The sequence below is a fragment of the Rhinopithecus bieti genome, unplaced genomic scaffold (assembly GCF_001698545.2).
Source record: "Rhinopithecus bieti isolate Rb0 unplaced genomic scaffold, ASM169854v2 scaffold_11655, whole genome shotgun sequence".
Taxonomy (NCBI): Eukaryota; Metazoa; Chordata; class Mammalia; order Primates; family Cercopithecidae; genus Rhinopithecus; species Rhinopithecus bieti.
Window position 1 is genome coordinate 21,408 of NW_016806861.1, and position 24,584 is coordinate 45,991.

A 24,584-nucleotide genomic window follows, 5' to 3' on the forward strand; every position below is an offset into this window, starting at 1 on the left:
AACATGGGAAAACTCCATCTCTACTAAAAAAATACAAAAATTAGCCAGGCATGGCGGTATGCACCTGTCATTGCAGCTACTCAGGAGGCTGAGGCAGGAGAATCTCTTGAACCTGGGAGGCAGAGGTTGCAGTGAGCCGAGATCGTGCCACTGCACTCCAGCAGCCTGGGCAACAGAGCAAGACTCTGTCAAAAACAAACAAAAAAATGCTTATGAAGAGAGTCATACGACAAGAGGCTGTGGGTGAACTTTAGGAGCCGAGAGTGAGAGCTATCAAGAAGCTGTAGCACTCAGTTTTACAAGCACAAGAAAATAAATTCTGCCATAACCTAAGTAACTTTGGAAATGGACCCATTGCCAGTGGAGCCTCCCGAAGAGAAGCAAGCCAGGGCCAACATTTTGATTGCAGCCTTGCTGAGGACTCAGCTAAGCCATGCCCAGACTTCTGACCCATAGAGGTTGTGAGATAGGAAATGTGTGGTGTTTTAAGCTGTTAGAAAAAGAAAGAAGGAGGAAGAGGAAGAAGAACAAGAAAAGTAGGAGGGGGGAGGGGAAAGGAAAAGAGGAGGAAGAAGGGAGGAGGAAGAGGCCAAGAAGGGGGAGGAGTCAAGAGAACAGAAGCTATTATCTTCCTTTCTTTCCAAGTTCCCCTCACCACAAGCCTATGATAGGGTGTGTGTGACTTTAATTAGAATATAAGACTGCATGGCCAGATGCAGTGGCTCATGTCTGTAATCCCAGCACTTGGGGATGCCAAGGCAGATGGATCACGGTTAGGAGATCGAGACCATCCTGGCTAACACGGTGAAATCCTGTCTCTACTAAAAATAAAAAAGTTATCTGGGCATGGTGGCGGGCACCCGTACTCCCAGCTACTTGGGAGGCTGAGGGAGGAGAATGGTGTGAACCCGGGAGGCAGAGTTTGCAGTGAGCCGAGATCATGCCACTGCACACTCCAGCCTGGGCAACAGAGAGAGACTTGGTCTCAAAAAAAAAAAAAAAGAAAAGAAAAAAAAAAGAATATAAGACTGCATCTTAAAACTAGATGAATTAAACTTTGGTCACTTAAAGTAATCTACTTCAGAAAGGGATATTCAATGGAGCATCTTTGGAGATGAGTAATTAAAGAAATGTCAGAATTATTTTATATTTATGTCCTACTGAATTAAGATTCCTTCCTAAAACCTGATACACATATGCACAGAAAATGTATATTTCACATCACATTCCTGATTAAAATCCTGCCAAGTACCTCTATTTTCTGCAGAATAGATGACAACTTCTTAGGCTGCCATGCCAAATGCTTAATCATTGGCCCCCACCAATTCTTCCAAGCCTAATCTCCAGCCACTTCTCTACAGACTGTAGGGACTAGGTATACCAAGTGAAATAGGTGTCCATGCAGGGCTTCCATTGAACCACCTGTTGAGTGAAGCAACACTGTTCTCTCTGGTAAATACATTGACACATTGAGACTTAACTACTAGCAGGCTGTCTTCTAGTGCAGTGGTTCTCAACCTTTCTGGGACCAGGGACTGGTTTTGTGGAAGACAATTTTTTCCATGGACATGGGGGGGGGGGTGAGTTTTCAGGGGCTGAAGAGACGTGTGGTCCATTCTGGGAATCCCTCTAGCCACAGTTTCCAGAGAAGACAGACACAGCCACAAAGAGTTCCATAGCATTTAATTAAATATGAGATGGTTACATATATTGTACACTTATATAGTAAGCAGCTCTGCGAAATGTTTGTAATGCATGTGGATAATACACGGTCAAATCAGAGATCTTCACTGTAGTGAACAATGGGTATTTTAAAGAATAATTCCAACAATAAACCATGGAGCTGACAAAAATTCCTCCTGATCTGCATCATTTCCAGGAGCTCTACCACATATTCTTCCTGACCCGTTCCAAGTCTTGTAGCCCCTCTAGAAGAGCTAAGAAAACACAGGTATGCACCTCTGAAACAGCCCATACTTGGCTTTTCTGAAGCAAATTCCCATGGAAACCACTGTCTGAAGGACGAGGCAAAGGCTGGTAGGAAATCAACCGAATAAGCCACGGTGCCCTAGACCCAGACACGGTTGTTGGACCAAATTAGTTGTCTTTTCATTTCATGCTATATAGAACTGGCAGTTTACACTTCTGATTAATACATTGTCTCTGATTAGGAGGTTTATTTTTTTTCTTAATAAAATCTGAAAGGAGATTGGGCAGAACCAATTAGTAATCTTATATTACACATTGTCCCTAGGTATGTAATCAAGAATTAACAGTAGTTATGATTATACGATCATAATACATGCATTTTAAATACTACAGTAACAGACAGATGCTCAGACACTAAATTCCAATGAAACACATGCCAAACAACATTGAGACAAAGGATTTTAGAGCTGGAGATATCTTGACGTTTCTCTATGGTCATCTCTTCATTTCTTCGAGAGATTGTCTATTTATACCAAGGATACAAAATCACGGCTCCCAGTTCTGACTTAATGTGTGAGGTTGGGTAGTTTACCTGTCTTCTTGTGTCCCAATTTTCCCATAAGTCAAAGAAAGTAACAATAAATACTTCAAAGAACCTCTGTGAATAAGGTATCAGAGACCTAGGTTTCGCATGAGATTTTGTGGAGCCTCCTATTTGAGATTTGACTCCCATTTCTACAAAAGGTAAAGAACACCTGCCCACTGATGAAAAATGTCTTCTGCTGCCTACAAACCAGGCAGATTCTACTTTTCCTCCATGGAAATTTACATCATTTTTGTGGCATTTGCCCTGTCTCCAACAGGGCACTTTCAATATGCCTCTTTTATAGCATTTTATAATATAACAATAATTTGTTTACCAAACTGTCACTTTCATTAGGCTTTGTAATTTATGAGGCAGAATGCCATCCTTTCATTTGTCTTTAGGTCCCCTGTGCCTAACACTATGATTAACATGTAGCAGGCTTTCCATAAATGTCTATCAAGGAGGTGGAAGGAATGCTTATCAAAGTGCTTTGAAAACTGCAAAAGCACTAGGCAAACCTAAGGGATTATGGTATTGTATTTATTACTGCTGGTGCAGAGGAGGGCACTTCGGAAAGTAAAACATTCACCTGTAGAATAAGATGGTCTGATTTTACCAGTCCTTTAAGCCAACAGATAAGGTCCATTCATCCGCAGTTAAAACCCCATTCACAGACAACACAAAACAAAACAAACAAGAAAACTAAAATATCAGAAACACCTAGTCCCCCTAAATAAAGTAAAAACAGAACAAAGAAGAAAATTCAAAACAGAAAACAATAACAACAAATCTCAAACAAAACCCTAAACCTATGACCCCTTCTTTAGTTTTCTGTGCAGCATCTGCCCTTTGTGGTTCTGTGAACAACCAGGGTTTGAAGGCCTTGGGAGAGGGGTTTGCTGCACTTCCCTGAGCTGACATTACTGAGTTGTCTTGACTTTGAGCTAGTCATTGTAAGTCAATCTAGACCAAGAAAGGTAAGATGATAAATATCAAGCACTAATATGTCTCTTCCGTATATCTTCAAGAATGTAGCCTCAGTCAGTTCACTCATTGCATGTACTTACAACTCTTTTTCCCTGAAGTTTGTGGCAGCATCTATTGTTGGAGAACTTGGGACAATTTGGGGATGAATTTAGGTTGGGGTAGTGTCTATACACATGGGAGGGGTCATGCCTCCTCTCACTCATCAAATGTACCTGTGTCCAGGGTCAGTGACATGTTCCTCTGAGATCACGGATGGATGTGGTTGGGTGGTAGCAGCAAAAGAATCACAGTCTTGGTAACAAACAGGAGAAATTGTGAGTTTCTAATTTATTCCCTCTTGAGCTTATTTTCAGAAAAATGAAATCAAATGGGCTTCATGGCTTTTTCTTGCCTTCTTTACCTTCTCTTGACATGGCTGGTCATGGGACTTCACACCCACAAGACCATTTCTCCCCCTCTTTCTTTCTCATAATCATTTTAATTTAAGCGACCATATGTATGTTCACACTTGTCTGGGGGCAGTCCTACTTTCTGCTTATTGTCCTGGAGGGATTATATGTAAGTTCCCCTTTCACTTTCCAAAGTGACTCAGTTTGGATCATAAATTATCTAAGCACACCCTGTTACTAGTGAGACCTGGCACTCAAGAATGGGGCAGTCCTCAGTGAACAGAAAGGCACATGGCTCAGGGAACTGCAATTAGACTCCCAGCCATCATATCTTGGCCCCACCCTTCACTGTGTGAACAACTTGGACAAGTTACTTAACTCCTTAGTTCTGAACTTAATGATCTATAAAAAAGTGAGTAGTCATAGTAATTGCACACACCTCCCAGTATTATTGTCAGGATGGAGTGAGACAAGGTGCACAACAGCACTTGCAAAGCACTGGATATATATTAAATCCTAATAATGGCAACTATAATTTTTTATTTTCCTTTCTTTCTTTCCCCCCATGCTCTCTTCCTGCCTCCCTCACTCCTCATTCATTTTCTTTACTCTTTCATTATTTCCTCTTAAAAAAAAAAAAAAAAAAAAAAACAGCTGAATCATTTGGTCACCCTAAACCTTGTGACCAAATCCACATGGTAGAAGCAGGATGCTCTTGCCTCATCTTGAGTGCCACTGAACTCAGGAAGAGTGGTCAAAGCAATGCTTCAGAATCCTGCAGACTGTGTAGTGGGGTTTTGCTAATTTTGTCTTCTCTTTGCTGTGAGGGAGAGTAGGAACTCTAGACTTCCCCTTTAAATCATCTTTGTTGCTCACGGTAAGTTCAGTCTGGGTTTCTTACACTTCACTGGTTTTGGTAGAAGCTGGACATGGTGACATATGCTTCTTCTTGATTTGATCCCAGCGAAGTAAGAATGGGCTGCCCTTGAGCAACTGGGTTCAATGTCAGGATTCCGGATTGGAGAGAAAATGGAGGGGGCAGGGTGCTGTTTGTAGTCCCAAGGCTAAGCAGGAGGTCCTGGTACACATGAGGCCCGTTCTTGCTACTCTCCCTGCAGTCTAGGGACCTGGAAGAGGAGAGTATAGGGGCATCACATGCACTGACATTCCCAGCCAGGCATCTGAGGGATGAATCTCTTTCAAAACTTTCTGGGGTGATGACCACATCCTCAGATGGGCAGCTGGGGCTCTGCACATCCCTTCCAAGCCTCTGCTTCTTAGATTCTTCTAGTTGCTGAGGAAACCTATCTTGCAGAAAACCTTCCACTTCATCTCTAGCTTGAATGTCATCCACCCTATGAATCTGGCAGTCCAGGAAACTTTCGGGATTGAAACTCACATTTAAATTCTGCACGGAAAAAGCAGAGAAGGCATTAAGATGGCACCAGAGAGACACACCACCAAATGTTCAGTTCCAGAGTAGGTCTAAAGAGTTTTCTGACAGGGAATGTCGCAGAATTGCCTGCATATTCTTCAATGGACTCTTTGCTTCTGGAGCTTCTGAGACACTTCAAGACTTGAAGTGACCACTGGCTATGACCTCTAGCCCCAGGGAGCCCAGAAGTTCTGAGACGTGTATCTTATTTCAGTTCCCTAGTGCAGCTAGGGTCTTAGGAGGGGCCCCAGTTACAGGATGCATCAAATACCAAAAGGTGAGGTTCAACTGTTCCTTGTCCTGGAATATCATTCTTGACCACTGGGATGTTGCCAACACAATACTTTTTAAGCACCAAAAACACTCACCTTTCTTGGTTTCTTACAAAGATGCTCCAGAGTCTTCTTATGATCAGGGAGACTGGGCCATACAATAGGCTTAATTCTGAAATCAGAGAACATTGATAGATGAAGTGAATGGCAGAGGGCACAGGCACACTGAGTCTTCCCACTTACTCTAAGCCTGGAATCAGAAGAACAGAATTCTAGTCTTGGCTCTATCACAATTAGGTGGGTGACCATGGTCAAGGGACTGGTTTTCTGTGGGCCTCGGTGCCCTATCAATTCAAGGAGGGGTTGGACCAGAGACCACTGCTATCAATCCATTCTGTGAACAAGACATGACAATAATATACCTCTGGGAAAAAGCCCTAGAGGGAAGGAATACCGAGGCTTGCAAGGAGGTAGTTTTGGTGGAGCTATGGAAGTACAATTTGACCCCGTTGTTTACTTCCAATTTAAGTGTTGTCTTTTTATTCCTTCCCTTTACTGACAGCAACTCTGGCAGCTAATTTTGATGGAAGTGGGGGAATATTTTTCAGGTTGCCCAGGGAAATTGCTTAGTACTTTCAAGGCAGTACTTTTCAAATTAAGGTATTTGTAATCCTGGGGATATGTAGCCTTCTGCCAAGGGCATTCTCCTAGAATAGTAAGTAACTTAACAAGTGCATATTTAAAACATCATTTTTACGATGAAACAAACATAGCCTTAGCATGGATTAGAATACAAAATCCCATGAATTTATATGCCTAAAGTCAAGACTTCAAGTGCATTGTGCATTTGCCATGAATGATGGCTTCTGCAACCTTTAGGAGATACTGGAAGAAAAGCTTGGGAAACATTGCATTACAGAATTCTTACTTCGGGTACAGGGTTTGCCTAATGTCCAGTTTATACATTTTTGCCTCTTATGAAATTAACTGTGGAAATTCACTGAGGATAGATAGGGATATTGGGCACTAAATTTGTGAAATGCCTTAATCCCCTTTGTGGTTTTCTCATCAATAAATGGGACTCAAGCTCTGACTGTCTGTGATCCCACACAATCACCCTTTTTATTAGTTGAAGAAGGTCACCTTTTTTTCCATAACACACAGGCCAAGATGACCAACAGAGCCACAGAGAAAAAACTCAAAATGCTGATGGTTAGTAAGATAGGATCCATCTCCCCTGGAAAGCAAGAATAGATCGTGGTGAGCATTCAGTAGCCATGCAGTGGGGGTAGGGTCTCAGGATGCTTTGCATTTACTTAGTAATGTGGGCTGACTTACTACTTCCTGAAAGTTGCTTTTGAGTTAACAGAAAGATGTGACAGCTTTATGGAGGGATTTTGGTTTAAAAGGCATTGACTTGGGTGAACAGGCCTAGAGCATCTGCCACTTGAAATGTAAACATGATCTAGCATCAAAGGTACCAATGCTCTCTTCCCTTCTTAACTTTCTACCAATGGAAAGAAGCCAGAGCAGGAGTTGATGAAAGAGATGTTCACCCGTTGCAAATTCTAGGGAGGGGATGTCTCAGTTCCTAGACATTCTTAGTTCCAGTCCCAAGGACGTCTTCATCCTTCTGGAAAAGGAGATACAGGACAGCCACACCTGCCCACATACCTGACACCAGTAAAGGTGCTTCTTAGAGGGGACTTAAAGACTGCAACCATTGAGGTCCCAGGCTAAATTGGTTAACTGGAGGTAGTGGGTGGAGATTTTGTTCAAAATGTATGGCAGCTTCCAGGAACACAGACGGCCTGTACTAATTCTCAGGTAATAAGAACCCCGCTCCCTGTGCTTCCTTGTTCTTTACAAAAGGAGCGAAGACAGCAGGCAAGTCATTCTCCAAAGAAAGTGTAAGAATGCCCTCCAGGAGTGTCCTATTTTGCAGCTTAGTTTCAACAATCTTACTCTCACTTGCTCCCACACTTTGACATGCAAAGCACTCTGGGGGAACAAAAACTCTACCACCATTCCTTACCTGGGCTATTGTTGATCTCTGAAGTTCTGAAGTAATAACTTGGACTCCATTCACTCCAGAAGCCTTTAAAATAGTGATCAGGGATGGATCGAACTTTAATCTCATACATTGCTTCAGGTTGGAGGTTTCTCTGCAGGAGTGTCAGCTTTGTGCTGGATAAATTCACATGCTAGAGAGTAGAGTGCAGTTACATTCTTAGGATGGGAAAAGAGGTATTGCCTGAATCTCCCACATCATTTCAAGTGGGATTCCTTTAGTCCCATAAGCATTCTCTCAAGGTTGTCTCATATTTGTTAGAATAAGGAGCTCTGATATGTAAAGGAGTCAACAGCAAGATTAGGGACAGAATCTGAGCTTATAAAGGATGTTGTGAGTGGTCTAGGAGGAGAGTGAAATGGTGGGTCTTATTCAGGTGAGTTAGGCACTGCCCAGGCTCTCCCTTTCCACACTTCAATATCTTCTTCTTTTCTCTCTATCCTTTTGCATATCAAGGGGAGAAGAAATGTTAGGTTAGGTTACTGAGCAGGAATCATTTCTTTCCAGAAAGATGCCATTTTACATTGTGAATAGTGATATAGAGACAAAAGCCTCCCCCACACAGTGTATTATCTTTAAGATAAAAAAAACTCTGTAAATTTGATAGATAAAAAGTAGTCCATTGTTATTTATATCTGTATTTATTTGATAATTAGTTCATTTTCATGTATTTATTGAATTTATTCCATATTTCATGAGATTTTTCCCAAATTTTTTGCTCATTTTTCTATTGTGATTTTTTTAAGGAATTATAGGAGTTTGTTATCTATTAATGATACTAACCATCTATCAGCTGCTTATGGGGCAATTTAAGCCTACTTTTAAATTTGCATTTTTGATTTTTGATTATTATGTGTGTTGACATATATAAGCCTCTACATTTTATGTAGTCACATGTCTCAATCCTTTCCTTCCTTCTACAGCTTTGGTGCTTAAGAATGTTTTTCTTCATGTCAAGATTATGTAAACATTTGGCTATATTTTTTCTAGTTTGTTTAGAGTTTCACTTTTATATAATTTCCTTAAATCATCTGTTATTTTGTTGTTGTTATATGAAGGCGGCTAGGCATTTATCATAATTTTTTGAATTAAAAAAATTTTTGGCCTGCGTGGTGGCTTATGCCTGTAATCCCCAGCACTTTGGGAGGCCAAGGTGGGTGGATCACCCGAGGTGAGGAGTTCAAGACCAGTCTGGCCAACATGGTGAAACCCCAGCTCTACAAAAATACAAAAATTAGCCAGGCATGATGGTGGGTGCCTGTAATCCCAGGTACTTGGGAGGCTGAGACAGGAGAATTGCTTGAACCTGGGAGGCAGAGATTGCAGTGAGCCAAAATCGTGCCATTGCACTCCAGCCTGGATGACCGAGCAAGACTTCATCTCAAAAAAAAAATTTTTTTTTTTTTTTTTAGTTAACTAATTGTCCTGGAAGCATTTATTCATAATCCTTCCTTTCTCCACTAAGTTGCTTTCCATTGGTGCAATTTTCACATGAATAATGAAAGATGGCAGGATCAAGGGTGGGGTGGGTAAGTAGAAGGAGGGAGCAAGTGGTTTGGGGAAGGAGTTACATTTATGCAAGTGGCATCTTGCATCATACTGCAAACAAACAAGGCCAATCTTGGCCTGAAAAAAGAGGACAGCAAGAATAAGAAGGTCTTGAGAAAGAGAAATCATCATCTCTCCTCTTCGTCTCTGAGGTGCAGAAAAAACAGAAGTTAGGCTGGTGGGTTAACAGAAATCTCATAACCTGGTACACTCCACTATTCTGCCACCTCCTCCCCCAAAATAAATTTCAGGGACTGCCAAATCATTCCAACCTCAACAAATCATGAAGAGAGCATCTAAGTAACCCTCCTGATTATGAAGAAAATTAAGCTGTTACTTCAAAACAAAGACCTTGGGCTTTAAAATAAAAACAAAACAAAGACAAACATTATGCCTCTCTTCCTTACCTCGTGCTGGTCCCATGAATCCCATAAGCGAGAATGTGGCTATGACTTGGTGATCATAACCAGATAAACATTTTTGCCAGATTTGCCTATGAAAGCGGCACTAAACATGATACTTTTTGAGGCCCCTGAATACAGAGGATTAATTTGACCTCAATCTTTATTGTTATCCAACTCACTAATGTAGAAACATTCTGAAGACCAAAATTAGAGTAGAAAAAATAACCAGAGCTAGAAGAGTATGCACTAGGGAAGACCCAGGTTTTCATGGGGCCAATATTGGGAGCTTCTTTCAGTAGAAGGTAGGTTTTGAAAGCAAAATTGTTGGGTCCTCCCAGGGGAAATGCACCACTAGGCCAACAAAACAGAAAACATTGATGTTTTTATTTTATTAATGTAGTTGAACTACATACCATCCATTTGTTTTCATCCTTTTCCTGGCGGTAAGCTACATCATGCATTAAAACTTTTACATACTTCTTTTGCAAGTGTGATGTATTAAATGTCACCACAAAGTCATTGGCTCCTTCACGATAGACGACATTTAGGTCAAAAGGAGCCTCAGGTTTAACTGGAAAAGAAAAAGAAATAAATTCTGTCTAAAGGGCAGCCAAGGAAATAATTATAGTATTTTAAATTCATCTCCTCTGCAAATCACTTTGACCCTTTTGGTGTCAGTAAATGGCCAACTATTCAGAAAACCATTTCTTCTTCTTGGGTTTAAATCCAGTCCACATTCTCCAGCCTCCCTTGCAGTGGGGTGTGGCCTTGTGAATGAGGTGGGCAGAAGAAATGCACACCCACTTCCATCCTGGCCCAGACACACACCCATATGTGACTCCTTGGCTGTGTCCTCTTCCACTACTTGGAGTCCTGCATTACAGACGGTGGAGCCACAGGATGGAAAGTGCCCTGAATACTGCTTGGAGAAGCCCCAGTTGCAGGTTAGAAACATCCATTTTGACTCTGATGTGAGTGAGAAATAAACTTACGGTGTTTGAGATATCATATGTTTGGGGGCTTATTTGTTACAGCAGCTAGTGTTAATTTTACACTAAAACACATCCTCTTTGCTTTTGAATATTGGAGAACTTGTTGCTAATGAGCCCCAAAGCAGGAGTATTTAAATTCTGAGTCTTCATTCTTGTAATAAAATTAGGTTATATGCTGTGAACCTTGCACCTCATCTCAGCTACAGTGACACAAAGGGTCTGCATCCTGGCCCTGGCTAAGACCTTCCAGAGTGGCCTCAGGGGGTCCCCTCTGTCAGTCTCACTGCCTTAATGCTGAAGGAATGCCTTAATTCCTCTTGGGCTTCCTCCTACTGCCTTCCTGCCTTGCAGAGTTGCTGTTAGGATCAAATGCTCCACACATGCCAAGCTGCTGGAGGGAGATCAGTATTACTTCAGGTAGAACAAACCCAGAGAAAGGTATTGATTTCCTAGAAAGGTCCTGAGACTTCCCTGTCCTGGCCTCTTGGCTGCTCATTGATCACAGCCTGGGAAGTTAGCGGTCTGGGGATGGGGGTGCTACTTTTTGCATGACTGATCTCGGGCGCAGTTGTTCACAAGAGGATGTGGGTTCATCAAACTTTCACTCGGTAGAGTGTGAGCTGGGATTTAGAGCTACTTGCCAGCCCAATAAAATGCAGAGTTTGGCCCAGTTCTTGTTGTAGTCACTTGTTCATAGTGGTGACTGCCTGTTTCTGCTGCTTTGCCTTACAGGTACTGAAAAAAAAGTAGTGACTTCGTTTTTCACCCTTGGATGCGTTATAAAAGGGAAGTTTATCAAAAGGAAAGATGCCCTGGACCTAGAGGGAAGCAGGAGGAAAGGCGGTGGGTGGAGAACAGCCCAACGGAGAATGATGGCAATGCTTTTGCCCCTCTCCCTGGTTCCTGCCCTCCATCCCATTCTCAACAAGGCCTTCTGAGCTGAAGCCCCTGGCCCGTGCCCATCTTTTAATAATAGAGGAATTAAAGGAAGAACACATCTCCTAAGTACTGCATGCTTTGCTTATGCTGTCTTCAAACAACAGTCACTTATCACCAGCATATTGATAAGGAAACTGAATTTCAGAGAAGTTAATTATGTTGAGGTCCCTGTAAAATGGTTTAAAGGGATTCAAATTCATTTCTTTGATTCTGAGGCTCACTCTTCTTCATTTAACTTTTGTTTCTCTACCTTGTTACATATCACAATGGCTGGTCCTGGTGTCCTCTGGACAGTTCTGCCTCAAGCCCAAATGATTTATTTGAGCAAATTAGAAAAAGGGGCTCATTCGTCAAGCAATATTTTAGAGGGAATACATCCTCGTACAATCTGAACAATCATATCAATCTACTCTGCCCAGAGAAGTGGGAAGGCAGGAAGCTTCCCTCTTCAGCCTTACTGGGTTGGGAGACACCTAAGCAAGGGGAAGTGAGGGTGCAGGTAGTGGCAGGGGAGCGCTAGCTCTGGGGCTCAATCAGAAGCATCCAGTTTAAATTCACTTAAATGGTAGTTCCATGAATGAAGTGTCCCATTAGGACCTAAAAGGAGATGCTACTGTGAGACATGCCTCCACCACCTCTCATCCTGCTTGTCCAGGGGTGCTTTCCATAGCCCCAAGGGACTCACACCACCCCTTCCAAAGGGGCCTGTGCTATCAGCAGTGTGTGTACCGTACCTCTCCCCCTTGCCGTTCGGATGAGGCATGTCAGATTTACAGTTTCTGGGGGATGGAGACTGTAAGTGCATTAAGCATGTGGGATATGGGGATTTGGAGGTGGCAGGTGTCACCTGGAGGCTCTTGGTGTGTTGTTAGTGCTTACGTGCATGTAAGTGCTTGCATGCTGGTGTGGAGTTTTGTAAGAATGGGCTCTCCCCTGATGCTCCAGGACCTTGTCAGAAGACTCAGAACCTCTGCCTTCTCTGCTCACTCTTAGAGAAGTGAATGTATATTTGCAATGTAAATGGTGAAACTTTAGATATGGTGCCCTATCCATAGAGGCCTCATCTCCAAATGATCAGAACCCAACTTTTTCATAACCTCAGAGATACCCTGTTGTTGTCATCCCTGGTCCTCTGCCACTAACCAGGACCCACACTTGTCATGGCCAACACTGCTTCTGTGTGGCCAACATGCACAGCCATCTGCCTAATGTCTCTTTTCTACTACATTTGCTTTTTCACAAGTTAATTGTTCACACATGGAACTTCTGCTTTAACTCTCTATTTTACCATCTTAGTGAAACAAAACTGAGACAAAGCTGAGCTAGGTTTCTCACTCTTTCCTGTCTTTAATGAGTATTGCTCTCTTACCTTCAATTGTCTTTTTGAGTGTTGAAGTGAGTGCGAATAGGGAATGCTAAAGGTATTTTTTTAGACATGGTTAACATTTAAATCAGTAGACTTTGAGTAAAGTAGGTTGCCTTCCATGATGTGGTGGGCATTGCCCCATCAGTAGAAGGCCTCTAGAGCAAAGACTGAGGTTCCTTGAAGAAGAAGGAAGTCTGTCTCAAGAGTACAATACAGAAAATCTGCTTGAGTTTCTTGCCCTGTGGAATTTAGACTCAGTACTGCACTCTTTCCTGTATTTCTAGTCTACTGGCTTGCCTTATGGATTTTTGCAATTGCCGGTTCCCACAACCACAAAAGTCAGTTTCTTAATAGAAATCTCTCCTGTCAATTATCTGTCTATCTATCTATCTATCTATCTATCTATCTATCTATCTATCTATTCTCCTATTGATTCCCTGTTTTTTTCTAGAAAACTCTGACTAATAGAGAAGGCATATATACTTTTTAAAATAACTGGACAAGTTAGCTAAACTTATTTGGGGATTTGGGGAGAATACCACAAAGAATTCAGGAGAAGGACAGGTGAGGAAGGAAAGAACAGGTAAGGAAGGAAAGGACACCTGTGGATGGATGACAAGAAACCCAGCTCCAGTTAGACTCTTAATGTGGATTTGCACAAACACTCTCTTTCACAGGTGGGTTTGAAGATCCTCAGAATTCTTTCATGGCAGAAAAGTACAAATTTCAAAATTTTCATTTATTAAAAAAATTTGCAGTAGGGAATTAGCTATTGTCTATTGCCAATTGTTTCCACTACTTGTCTACTTTTAACCTACAGAATGTCCAGACACAGTGTTTTCAGGTATCCCCAAAATGACAACCATACCCTTATATACAACTTCTTACCTATAGTGGTTAGGTCTATTTTTTTGCAGGTTAGACTCTTTCCTCCAACCTTCACACATATATTGCTCTTTCCAATCAGTAAGAATTTCTTTGTCTCGATGAAATATATCTCTTGTAGTTTCCTGAAACTCAGGCACTTTACCTCCACGAGGGCCCCACTGTAGGAATAAAAAGGAGATATGTCTTGATTCAGGTAGGAGTTCCTGTATACAATGGAATAGTATCATATGCACATTGATGTATGTTAGACTTTAACTCTGCTCATAGGTATGTGGGTGGGTGAGTGGGGGCATGTTCAGGAATGAGAGATAATGAATTAAAATCATATGGCTTTCTGCTGCTATGATACTTAGTGATGATTTACTTACAATTAGATGCAATTGAACCTGAAATAGTCAAAACATGTTTATAAAATTATAGGACATTTCTGTATTTTTTATAATTGATCATTGAAACACAAATGCTTTGTTCAGGTAGAAAGGTAATTGCTTTTTTTTTTGCTGCTCCATAGGAATATATGTGAGAAATAAGAGTCGTAAAAATATTGATTAAAAAAGAGTTAAAGAAAATGATAACATAGTATAAAGGGTTATATACATAATATCACATATACTTGATGGGTAATGTAAGGGATTTTTGTAGGTAATTTTGGCCGATAAACCCTAACAAGACCGGTTAAGAAAACAAAAGATATAAATTACTAATATGTGGAATGTAAGAGGAGATATCACTATAGAACATGCAGGTGTTAAAAGTACAATAAGGAAATTTTAAATGTTATTTTAATGTATATAATAGCTTAGATGTAATGAAAATGTTTTCATAAACACAAATTAGTAAATCTGACCCACATAGAAATGGAATATTTCAAGAGTTATATTTCTGTCAAATAAATTAAACTTATTATCAGTAAACTTTCCCACAAAGAAAACTCTATGCCTGAGGGTTATATTCTGGTAAATTCTATCAAATGTATAAGGAAAGAAATAGTGCCAATCAGACACAAATTCTTTTAGAAACTAGAGGAGGAATGACCCTTGTCAACCTCTTTTTTGAAGCTAGCTTAATCCTTGTACCCAAACCTGGCCAAAATATTACAGAAAAGAAGCTGATAGACAAATATCCCTCAAAATGTATAAGCAAAATTTTACAAGAAAATACTAACACACTAATTTTAATACATAATGACAAAGTAGGGCATATCTCAGTAAACCAAAGCAGGTTAAACATTCAAAAATTAATCAATATAATTTGCCACATTAACAGACTAGAAGACATAAATAACCTGGTTATAGTCAACTGATGCATTCAAAGCATAATTTAGTAACATGAATGCATCTATTCATATTAAAAACTCACAGCAAATAAGAAATAGAAAGTTACTTCCTCAACCTGATAGAGAGCATTTACAAAAGCATACAGTTAATATCATATTTAATGCTGAAATTGTGAACATGAATTGTTTCCCTAAGACCAGGACACGATGGGAATATCCACTTTCACCATTTCTATTCAGTGATGTACAAGAGGTTTTAGCCAATGCATAAGACAAGAGAAACAAATAAAATGTATCCAGATTGGAAAGAAGGAAAAAATACTTCCAGCATTTACAGACAACGTGTTTATTCACATGGAAAATGGTAAAGAATATTCAATACAACTACAGAAATGAATAAAGTGAGTTATCAAGGCTATGATACAAAAGTAAGTTTATATGTCTATAGGCTAGCATCAAACAATTAGAAAATAAAATTAAAAATGATATTTCAATTTATGATGTAAATAAATACATAAAATAGTTAGAAACAAAATTAATAAAAGATGTTCAAGGTCTTTGCACTAGAAATGGCAAAACATTGTTGACAGATTTTAAAAGAAATCTAAATAAATAGAGAGCTATGTTTATGGACTAGCTAATTCAATATTGATAACATGAAATTTTCCCCAAAATGGCCCATATAATATGACTCAAAATCTCAGCAGAATTTTTTAAGAAAGTGACAAGCTGATTCTAATATTTATGTGGAAATACAAGGAACCCATGATAGCCAAAACAACACTGGAAAATGGAAGCCTCAGAAACCTGACTTCAAACTTAGTATAAAGCTATGATAATCAAAATAATTTAGTACTGGCATAAGGATAAATAAATTGACCAATAGAAAGAATAGAGAATTCAGAAATAGACTCACATATAATGTTAATGGATTTTTAAATGCAGGCACCCAATAAATTCAATGGAGTCGTAGCACATCATTTTCAACCAATTTCTTTGAAACAGCTGAGTAAATGTATAGAAAATATAAACCCTAGTTCCACATAGTTATATAGGATTAATTATATGTCGGATATTAACCTAAATATGAAGGCTAAAATTGTAGAACATTTAAAAGAAAACATAAGAAAATATCTTCCCAATTTTGGGGGTAGGCAAAGGTTTCTTAGCAAGGATACAAAAAGCACTACATATAAAAGAAAATAAATGATATATTAGACTCCATCAAGACAAAAAAATCTCTTGCTTAGTAAAATGCACCATTAAGAAAATAAAATAGCAAACTTCAGACTAGAAAATAGATGCAATACATCTATCTGACAAAGGAAATGTATACAGAATATATAAAGAACTCATATCCAACAATAATAAAAGGACAAATAACTCAATGATTTTAACAGATTCTAACCCAAAGAAGACATGCAAATTACCAAGTATATGAAAAGATGTTCAACATTTGTTATTTGAGAAACGCAATTAAAAGCCTAGTGAGATACTATCCCAAACTCAAATGTTGCAAATGATGTGTAGCTCTCATGCATTGCTGGGAGGAGAGTAGAATGGTATAACCACTTTGAAAAACTGTTGGGCAGTTTCCTATAAACTTAGATACACTCTTACTTTATGACACAGCAATTCCATTCTGAGGTTTTATAACCCAGAGAAATGAAAATACATATTCACAAACTGATTTGTCCAAGAATGTGAACAGCAACCTAAGAAAGAATAGTCTCAAACTTGAAAAAAAACAAATATTCATCAAGAGGAGAAAGAATTAAAAATTTGTGGTATATTCATACAATGGAATTACTATTCAGCAATTGAAAAGATGAGCGATGAGATGGACATCAACATAGCTAACTCTCACAAACACTATGTTAAATGAAAGAAAATAGAAAAGAATAAAGAGTATTCTATTAATAAGAACAATCGGAAACTGGCAAAAACCAAAGGGTAATAGAACTGAGAATTATGATTGCTCCTGGGATATGAAGATTGACTGAAAGGGAATATGAAGCATCTTTCTAGGGAAAAAAAAAAGTTCTATATCTTTACTGTTGGAATGGCTACATGTCATAGACATTTCTCAAAATTCACTAAAGTTTTGTGCATTTTACCACACATAAATTTTACCCCTAAAATCCATTGTAATCAAACAAGAAAGTAAACAAAATAAATAAATAATGTAAAATTAAAGAAGTAACAAAGGTATATATTCTCATTGTAAAGATAGAATAAAAGTAAAATCCAAGGGTTATTTTCCTTTCCTAACCCTAAATTTAATTTTCCTCTTCTGTGATAAACACAGTTACCAATTTGTTTTTCCTATGTGCTCTTTAAGCTCAGCCAAATAGCTCTAAAGAGGCATAACTGGGTCAAATTGGAAGTGAAGATCTGGGCAGAAAAAAGTTCCTCTGGGTAAGTTTGCGTATATGAAAGAATTCTTTCCATTAACCAGATGTAATTTTGTTTAAATCCTAAGGAGTGTGTTCTAGGAAGGCCTTTTACTACCTACAACCCACAATGTGTGTTGGTTTTCCTTGGTGAACTGGATGTGTGTACACTCTTCTCTAAATGTGCTCAAATGAGTCCTTTCGAGAACGGCTCCTGGACTCAGCACAAAAAGAGGAGCATGTTTGTCTAGCTTCGGGTGAGCTGGCCGGGAGGTTAAACACAGGGGAGAGTGTCCCAGCTTTAGGTACAGAATCTTTCACCTTTGGTTTATTGTGGTCTGAGAGTGACTGGTTAAGCTCCTACGGTCATGAAAACTAGAGATTGGTGAAAAATGTTAAGTTAATTAACTGGCAAAATATATTGATTACTTTGGGGACATTCCTTAAAACTGTTCTCCCAAATCGTTACTTTTGTTAACTGCTATCTTTTAGGGTATGCAATTGTTTAGGCTTTAAAGAGTATGCGTGTATGTGTGTGTGTTTCAAAGTTACTAGGGAGTTGTGTTCCTTGTTGGGGTAGATGGGCTTTCCCATTTGGAACAGGATAAAAATAAAAACTGAATTTTTGGGTAAGGTAGACAGATACCAGGGAATAAGCTTAGGACAAACACCAGGTGGAAAGATCTGAAGATCGTAACGTTGTCACGATTTGATAAATAAATCTAGAAGGGGAGACTGGGAGCGGGGTCCCATTTCTGAATTTTAGGTAAACATGGGTTGTAGAGAAGCTAGGACAATAACTTTTAGTTCAATCCTTGAGTATAGAATATATTTGTAAGGAAAGTATGTGTGAAATATCCAATTACAGGCCCCAACCTGTAGCAAGTTTCTGGCACTGTTGGGAATTTAAGGGGGACCTAAAATGGTATTCTCAGCTCATTTCCATGTTTTTGAGAAAGAAATTAATGAGCAATGGACAATCAAGGATGACCATATAGCTGTCTTGTGAAACTAGGCATCCTTTTAAGGGCTCTGAACTCCAGGAGTTAATCTATTAAAGAGCTCATACTTATATTTTCTGCTGAAAATATTTCTTAAGGCAGTCCCTTTCCAACTGAAATACCTGAATCCAATTGGAAAACCCAAATAGAGGAGGTTCTGGACAGATTACAATTACAATATGACAGGAAAAATCAAGAGACATGTTAAAGGGTAAGTGTGTTCACGTGGGCAAGGAAGTGGTCAAATATGGTGTGAATGAACGTGAACAGAAAGGTCAACCTCAGCTTGGCCAAGAGAAACCAGGATGAACACTCAGCCCACCAGCCAAAAAGCCAAAGTCAAACCTCTGTGTGGGAGAGTGATTTGCCCATGAAAACGAGTGCATTGTTTGAATGAGTTGTTTGGCTGTTTTAGTGCAATCCATTTCCAGCCTAGATTGTGGACACTGAACTGGTTCCGGTTCTTTCTACATATTTTATTCCTGGAAAATGTGTTAGGGAAGTGAACAGAGGCAGACGGAGAACACAGTACACTACTCAAGTCCAAGAGCATGTTTATATAAGGACTGCAGCAGGAAGCGCTGCAATGAATAGATGCAGGAAGCTCCCGTAAATTAACATAAACAGGAATTCAGGGCTTGTTTGGACTATGGACTATGGAGAATTGTCTCAGTGTCTATGGAATGTAGGAAGCCTTCTATTACTACTGGTGGATCTTGATTTACTTTGCTCACTAGGACACTAAGTAAAAATTAGGTCATTCGGATATGAATTTGGAGATAGCTTCACATCAGAATTTCAAGTTAGAGTAGTGTCTCAAATCACCAGAGATAGTAACCCTTGGCAACAAGAGATGACTTATGGTGGAAGGAGAAGATAAAGTTCCCTGAGACCTTTAGTAAACTTTCAAATCAAAGACTCTTTTTCTTTGCCTTTTCTGTGAGACTTTGTGAAAAAAATGCCAACTTGTTCCTGTGGATTTTTGGAAAATTTACATTGAGAGGATCATCTGAAGTCAAATTGTGTCAAGATGGTAGAAGTTAGGTCAATATTCACAGAATAATTTAATATTGCTTCCCCATTACTCGTTATTCACTGGCTATTTGGAATGATTTACATGATGAAACTATTTAACCATCACCACCTTCCTGTGAGGCAGGTTATCTCATTTTACAGGTGAGGAAACTGAGGCATAGATATATCACATAACTTTCTCTTGGTCAAAAAGCTAGTAAGCACTGGTATTGGGATTGGAAACAAGGCAGTTTAACTCTCAGATGCAACTTGAAGACACTGGATTGTCTCATGTTGGGCAAATAGATTTTTGGTGAGGCATGTTGTAGGAGACGCAGGTTTTAAATTCTGACATGAAGTTGGGAGGGATGTGGGATCCCCAAGATCCAGAGTGTCATTTGACTGAGCCTCAGGATCTGAAAGTTGGACCATGAGAGGAGCTTTGCATGAGTGTTTTTGGTGAAGGACAAGTAGTTTCAGGAGGCTGTTGGGAATTCCTTAGATGCTAACATTTGTTAATTAGGCCACATATTCTTTCTTCTGCAGCTATTAAAAAGACCACATGAAAAGAGAGACAGAGGATGCCTAAGCAACCATTAAAACCACCATCCCTCACCATATTTCAAATTCCAGATTGGTGGTGTTGACATCTGGGTCCTCAAAAGCACAGGTCAGTGAGTGCTGGGATCCATTCACTTCCAACTGGCTATAGCATGAGAATGAGTAGTCATCCAGTTCTGCATCTTCCAAGTCTCCTGGGGAGGAACAAACATGCAGCTGTTAATGAAACAAATAAATGCATCCTTTTGAAATATGGCATGACCTTAATAAAATAGCAGACTCTGTGGCAGACATGCAGTAGTAATGGATTATGTATTATCTAAGGAAGGAAAGCCCAAGGGCGAAGACAAGAAAAATGCTTCAAAACCAACCAACCAACAAAAAACAAAAAAACCAAAAATGCTCAATGCTAACAGAGTTTTCCAATAGAAAAAAAATCCATCATAATGAGTAAGTAACCGCCAAACATTTCTGAGTTAAAGAACCAGAGGCACTGAACACATTTCTTTTCTGTATTTAAACTGGAGTTTCTTCTACTACATTTGTTACATTGATTGTCCCTACATTTCAAAGAAGAGACACTTTATTTCCATTATCCTCATGCTACCTAATCTCACTTTTGACTTTATTACAAATCATAATTTATTCCCTCCCTAGTATCTTTTTTTTCTTAAATGAAGGACAATGATAGCTATCTTGCAGTCAGAATTTTGCTTTTTTAAGAAGTCAAGAAGTCACTTTCCCTTGTCTAAAAAGGCATCCCAACTAAAAGTGGCACTGATTATCTCCATTATCTTAAGCTACTGACTGAGACAAATGTGGTTAGGAAAAAAATTAGATCTGGCAGGACTCAGATTTGGTGAAACTTCCTGTGAATGTTGTACATACTGCTTCTGCTCTTATAGATTCTTCTATAGACACAGTATCTTATAGATTCTAGCAGGATTCTGGAAGAAAGTGGGGAACCAAAAATTTTCTTTTTTATTGCTATTACTTTTGGAAAGTGTAATCTGTCACAAATAGTATTTGGTTTCTTAAGCTGAGTTGTAGACCCTATAATGAAATCTACATTTTTTATGTATGTTTTACATGATAGCAAAGTGAGGCTGGAATAAATATGTCAGAAAGTGTACAACCACTGGGACCTGAGAAAGTCCAGAGCAAGCAAAGCCATTCTCAGAGTGCTCAAGTGTGAGCCTAGGACTGCGTCCATGTATTTTTGGTTCACTGGTACTAGAAATTAGATGCTTCCAAGGCTTTACACTGGAAACAGAAAATCGAATCCCAGTTTAGTGTCCCAGAGATCAAGGGCTATTGGAACAGCACTTTCTTTACTTAAATAACTCAGTAGGGAAAATGGGAAAGTTAGTAAAGCTGATTGTAAATGGACCAAGCAGTTGAATGACAGGTTGGCTCAGTCAAAGCAACAAATCTCAAACAGTCCTAGCTAGACCATAGGTATGGGTGGTGCTCACAGCCACAGGCATTTATCTTTCTGGCCATTCCCAGAATCCATCTGGCTCACAGCTCTGCCACCAGCAAAACTCTTTATGTAATTTCAGCAGGGTATGGCCCTCCTTCTGATGACAGCATGAAATAATGAGAGGCAGCCCGCTAATTTTGTAGACTTAGATTTCTTCCCTGTGCAGTGGTAGCTTTCTAAATGCGGTGGTTCTGACTTTACATGGCACTCCTCACACTGTCCTGACATTTTCTCTTCCACCAATCCTGTACACAGAACATACATTATTATTTGGATTCAGACATCCTGTGGGCCAGCTTTGTCTTCACGATTCTTCAATAGAGACAGCACACTCTAGCAGATGCCAGCACCCACATCACAAAACAAAGGACTCCCACTTCCACTCAGTCTGGCAAAGCATACAACATACAACGAGCCATTTATACCCTGTTTCCTGCACCTAAAATGGCTGTGTTTTAGGAAGCAGCTCACTGACTTTTCAGTAGATATTACTGGGGAGAGTTCCTTTGTAACCAAGAAAAATTCCCTTCAATGACTTATAAAATGTGATGGCATTTCACAAAGAGAATATTGTGCATGATACGAGCTGAAAAATTCTTGGCTAAGAGTAGTTAATGTACACAGTGGTTAAGACCTGTGGTGTCAGAGCTGGACAGATGTGCATTTAAATTCTGTCTGCATAGTCTATCTGTGGTCCTCTGTCAGGTAGGCAACTTCTCTAAAACATGTGTTCTAATAATGTAAACTCATGCTATGAGCAATCACTGAATGGATATATACAAAGAGGCAACTTAGAACACAGTAAGGATTTAATAGAGATTAGCTATGAGTATAACATTTTCTGAGAAATAAGTAATGAAAAGGTAAAATAAGAATTCTAATTCTGAAAATGTACATGAAACATTTGAGCTTCTCTTTAAAAAGTTTATGTCAATTGAAGGTGTTATAATCACTATGGTTTTGAAATTACATGGAGCTTTTGAATAATGAGTTAATCTATTATTCTTTAATTGCTCAATAATTAATATTATTCATATTTAAATAGGTATCTAGACATATTTATCCATAAAAGTTTGAATTTTGTGGAATATGTATCATAGGCAAGCCAGTGTCATTTAGAAGTCTTCTTCCTACTGAATGGAGTTAGTTGATTAATAGTGTAAATGATTTGGATTTTTAAAAAGTATACCTTTATTCTCTTGGTCATCCTTGTGATGATCAGAAAATTGACAACTTTTGACAAGCAGCAACTGAATGTGAATTCCTTATACCCCAAACTGGGAAGTATTTTGATGTAATCATGTGAATAGGGTAATTATACATCTTCTAAAAAATCCAAAACTTAAAAAGTTAAAGTGAAAACTCAGCTTTCAACTAGAATTCTTATATATTTTAAAAATAGTATGATCACCATGGTGAAATAGTGAGTATAGATGACACCAAAGAGAGTAAGATTTATGTTTCCTGCCACACATCAGTCTTTGTGGAAATCCAAGGCAATGTTTAGCATAGAATAATGATCATCCCCCATAAAGTGAGTCATACACTGTAAAAAATGTCAAACTCTCTGACAATTCCCTTAATGAGAAAATTCTAGGGATTTCCATCCTTCGTAATTACATGACTCAAAATATATAAGCTGAGTCATTAGGCTGATGTGTTTGATATTGTCTACAGGCAAATACTCTTTAACTCTTGAAGTGAAAGGGCTTAATTTGCAGGAGCAAGTTGATTGTCTAAATTCCCACATGCCTCCTGCTACTGTTAGATGCTTCTGTCTAGTTTTGTTATAATTACAATGTGTTTATATATGGGCTGGGTTGGCTTCTTGGTACTAAGTTTTTTAGATCCCAAAGAGAATCATTACATATGGCCAATTTGTTGGTGTAGAGGCAATTCAGTGTATTGCAATGAGTAAACTTATTTAGATCTTTCTCTAGTTAGTTATTTACTTAAAATCTCACATAAATCTCTCAAAACTATTTTGAAAACACTTTCAAAAGTTATTGGATGTCTACCATATTCTAGCCACTGATTTAGGTGTTGAGGATATAGCACTGGTCAACGCAGACAAAGCTATTGATTGCTTCTGGACATTATCTCATCCTGAAAGTTGTGCTTTCAGGATTTCTTAAAAAGTCAAACAAAATGAATCCAATTTGATCTCCTGACAAGGTAAAATGACTTTGGACATTTTCCTACAAGCAAAGTCATAGCATCTACATGAGTGTTCTTCTTGTAAGAGCAGAGGAATCTTTCAACATTTAAGATCTACACTTGGGAGTGAAATGCATTCCTTCTTGAGAATTCTGAGGTCTTATAAACCACCCATAGTATTGACCCCCTGCCCCCTGTCATGGTGGTTAGAACATTTAAAAAAATGACTGAATATGTAGTAAATTCTCAAACTCCACTCCAACCCAGTGCCTGACTCAGGTCTGTTAGGGAACTGAGTAGCCTGAAACCATGCTACAGATAATCCAAAATCCATAAGAAAAGTAAGAAATGACTCACCATTTTGCGCATAGCCACTTTCTCCAGAAACGACTTGAAGTAAAGAAAAAACTATGCCAAAAGTTGTACCTAGAATTGTCATTCTGAGAGAGAAAGAGAGAGAGAGATGTGTGAGCCAGTGTGTATGAAATGAATGAGAGGAAGAGGAAAGGAGGGAGGGAGGAAGACAGAGAAGCTTAGATCTAGGGCTTTATACTTATCTAACCACAGACAAGGGAAGTATAAACACAGCAAAAAAGAAGGCAAGTTCCAGAAACAGGAAGTCTGAGTAAAAATATTGCTGCTGTAAGCAGAGGTAAAGGACATGAAGAGACCTAGAGCCTCTGAAATTATTGTTCCTCCTGGATATTCCCTGCAGCCCCCACACTTACTGCGCTTACTTTAAAGTAAAGCAGTAGATTCACACCTAGGCTCAAGCTATCTTAGGCTAGAGGCTACTTTATTTATTTTTTTAATTTTTATTTTTTTGAGACAGAGTCTTGCTCTGTTGCCCAGGCTGGAGTACAACGGCATGATTTGACTCACTGCAATCTCCA

General features: G+C 39.1%; 1 protein-coding gene across 1 annotated transcript; it reads right to left on the minus strand.

The window, feature by feature from the left end:
* Nucleotides 1–1,666: 1,666 nt before the first annotated feature.
* On the minus strand, nt 1,667–24,256 carry IL7R (interleukin 7 receptor). The gene is made up of 8 exons (XM_017878301.1): nt 24,049–24,256; nt 20,107–20,245; nt 13,807–13,964; nt 10,035–10,192; nt 7,634–7,802; nt 6,742–6,835; nt 5,695–5,770; nt 1,667–5,299 (listed from the first exon to the last, which is right to left on the minus strand). The coding sequence occupies exons 1-8, from the start codon at nt 24,128–24,130 to the stop codon at nt 4,796–4,798; spliced, it is 1,380 nt and encodes a 459-aa protein (XP_017733790.1). The 5' UTR covers nt 24,131–24,256; the 3' UTR covers nt 1,667–4,795.
* Between the last annotated feature and the right edge of the window lie 328 nt (nt 24,257–24,584).

Excerpts from the sequence above, each read along its gene's own strand:
- IL7R (XM_017878301.1), bottom strand. The coding sequence starts at position 24,130 with ATGACAATTCTAGGTACAACTTTTGGCATAGTTTTTTCTTTACTTCAA. Across the intron at positions 20,246-24,048 it reads AAGTGGCTATGCGCAAAATG|GAGACTTGGAAGATGCAGAA; the intron begins GTGAGTCATTTC and ends GTTCCTCCCCAG. Across the intron at positions 10,193-13,806 it reads AATAGACCTAACCACTATAG|TTAAACCTGAGGCTCCTTTT; the intron begins GTAAGAAGTTGT and ends TTTCTTTTCCAG.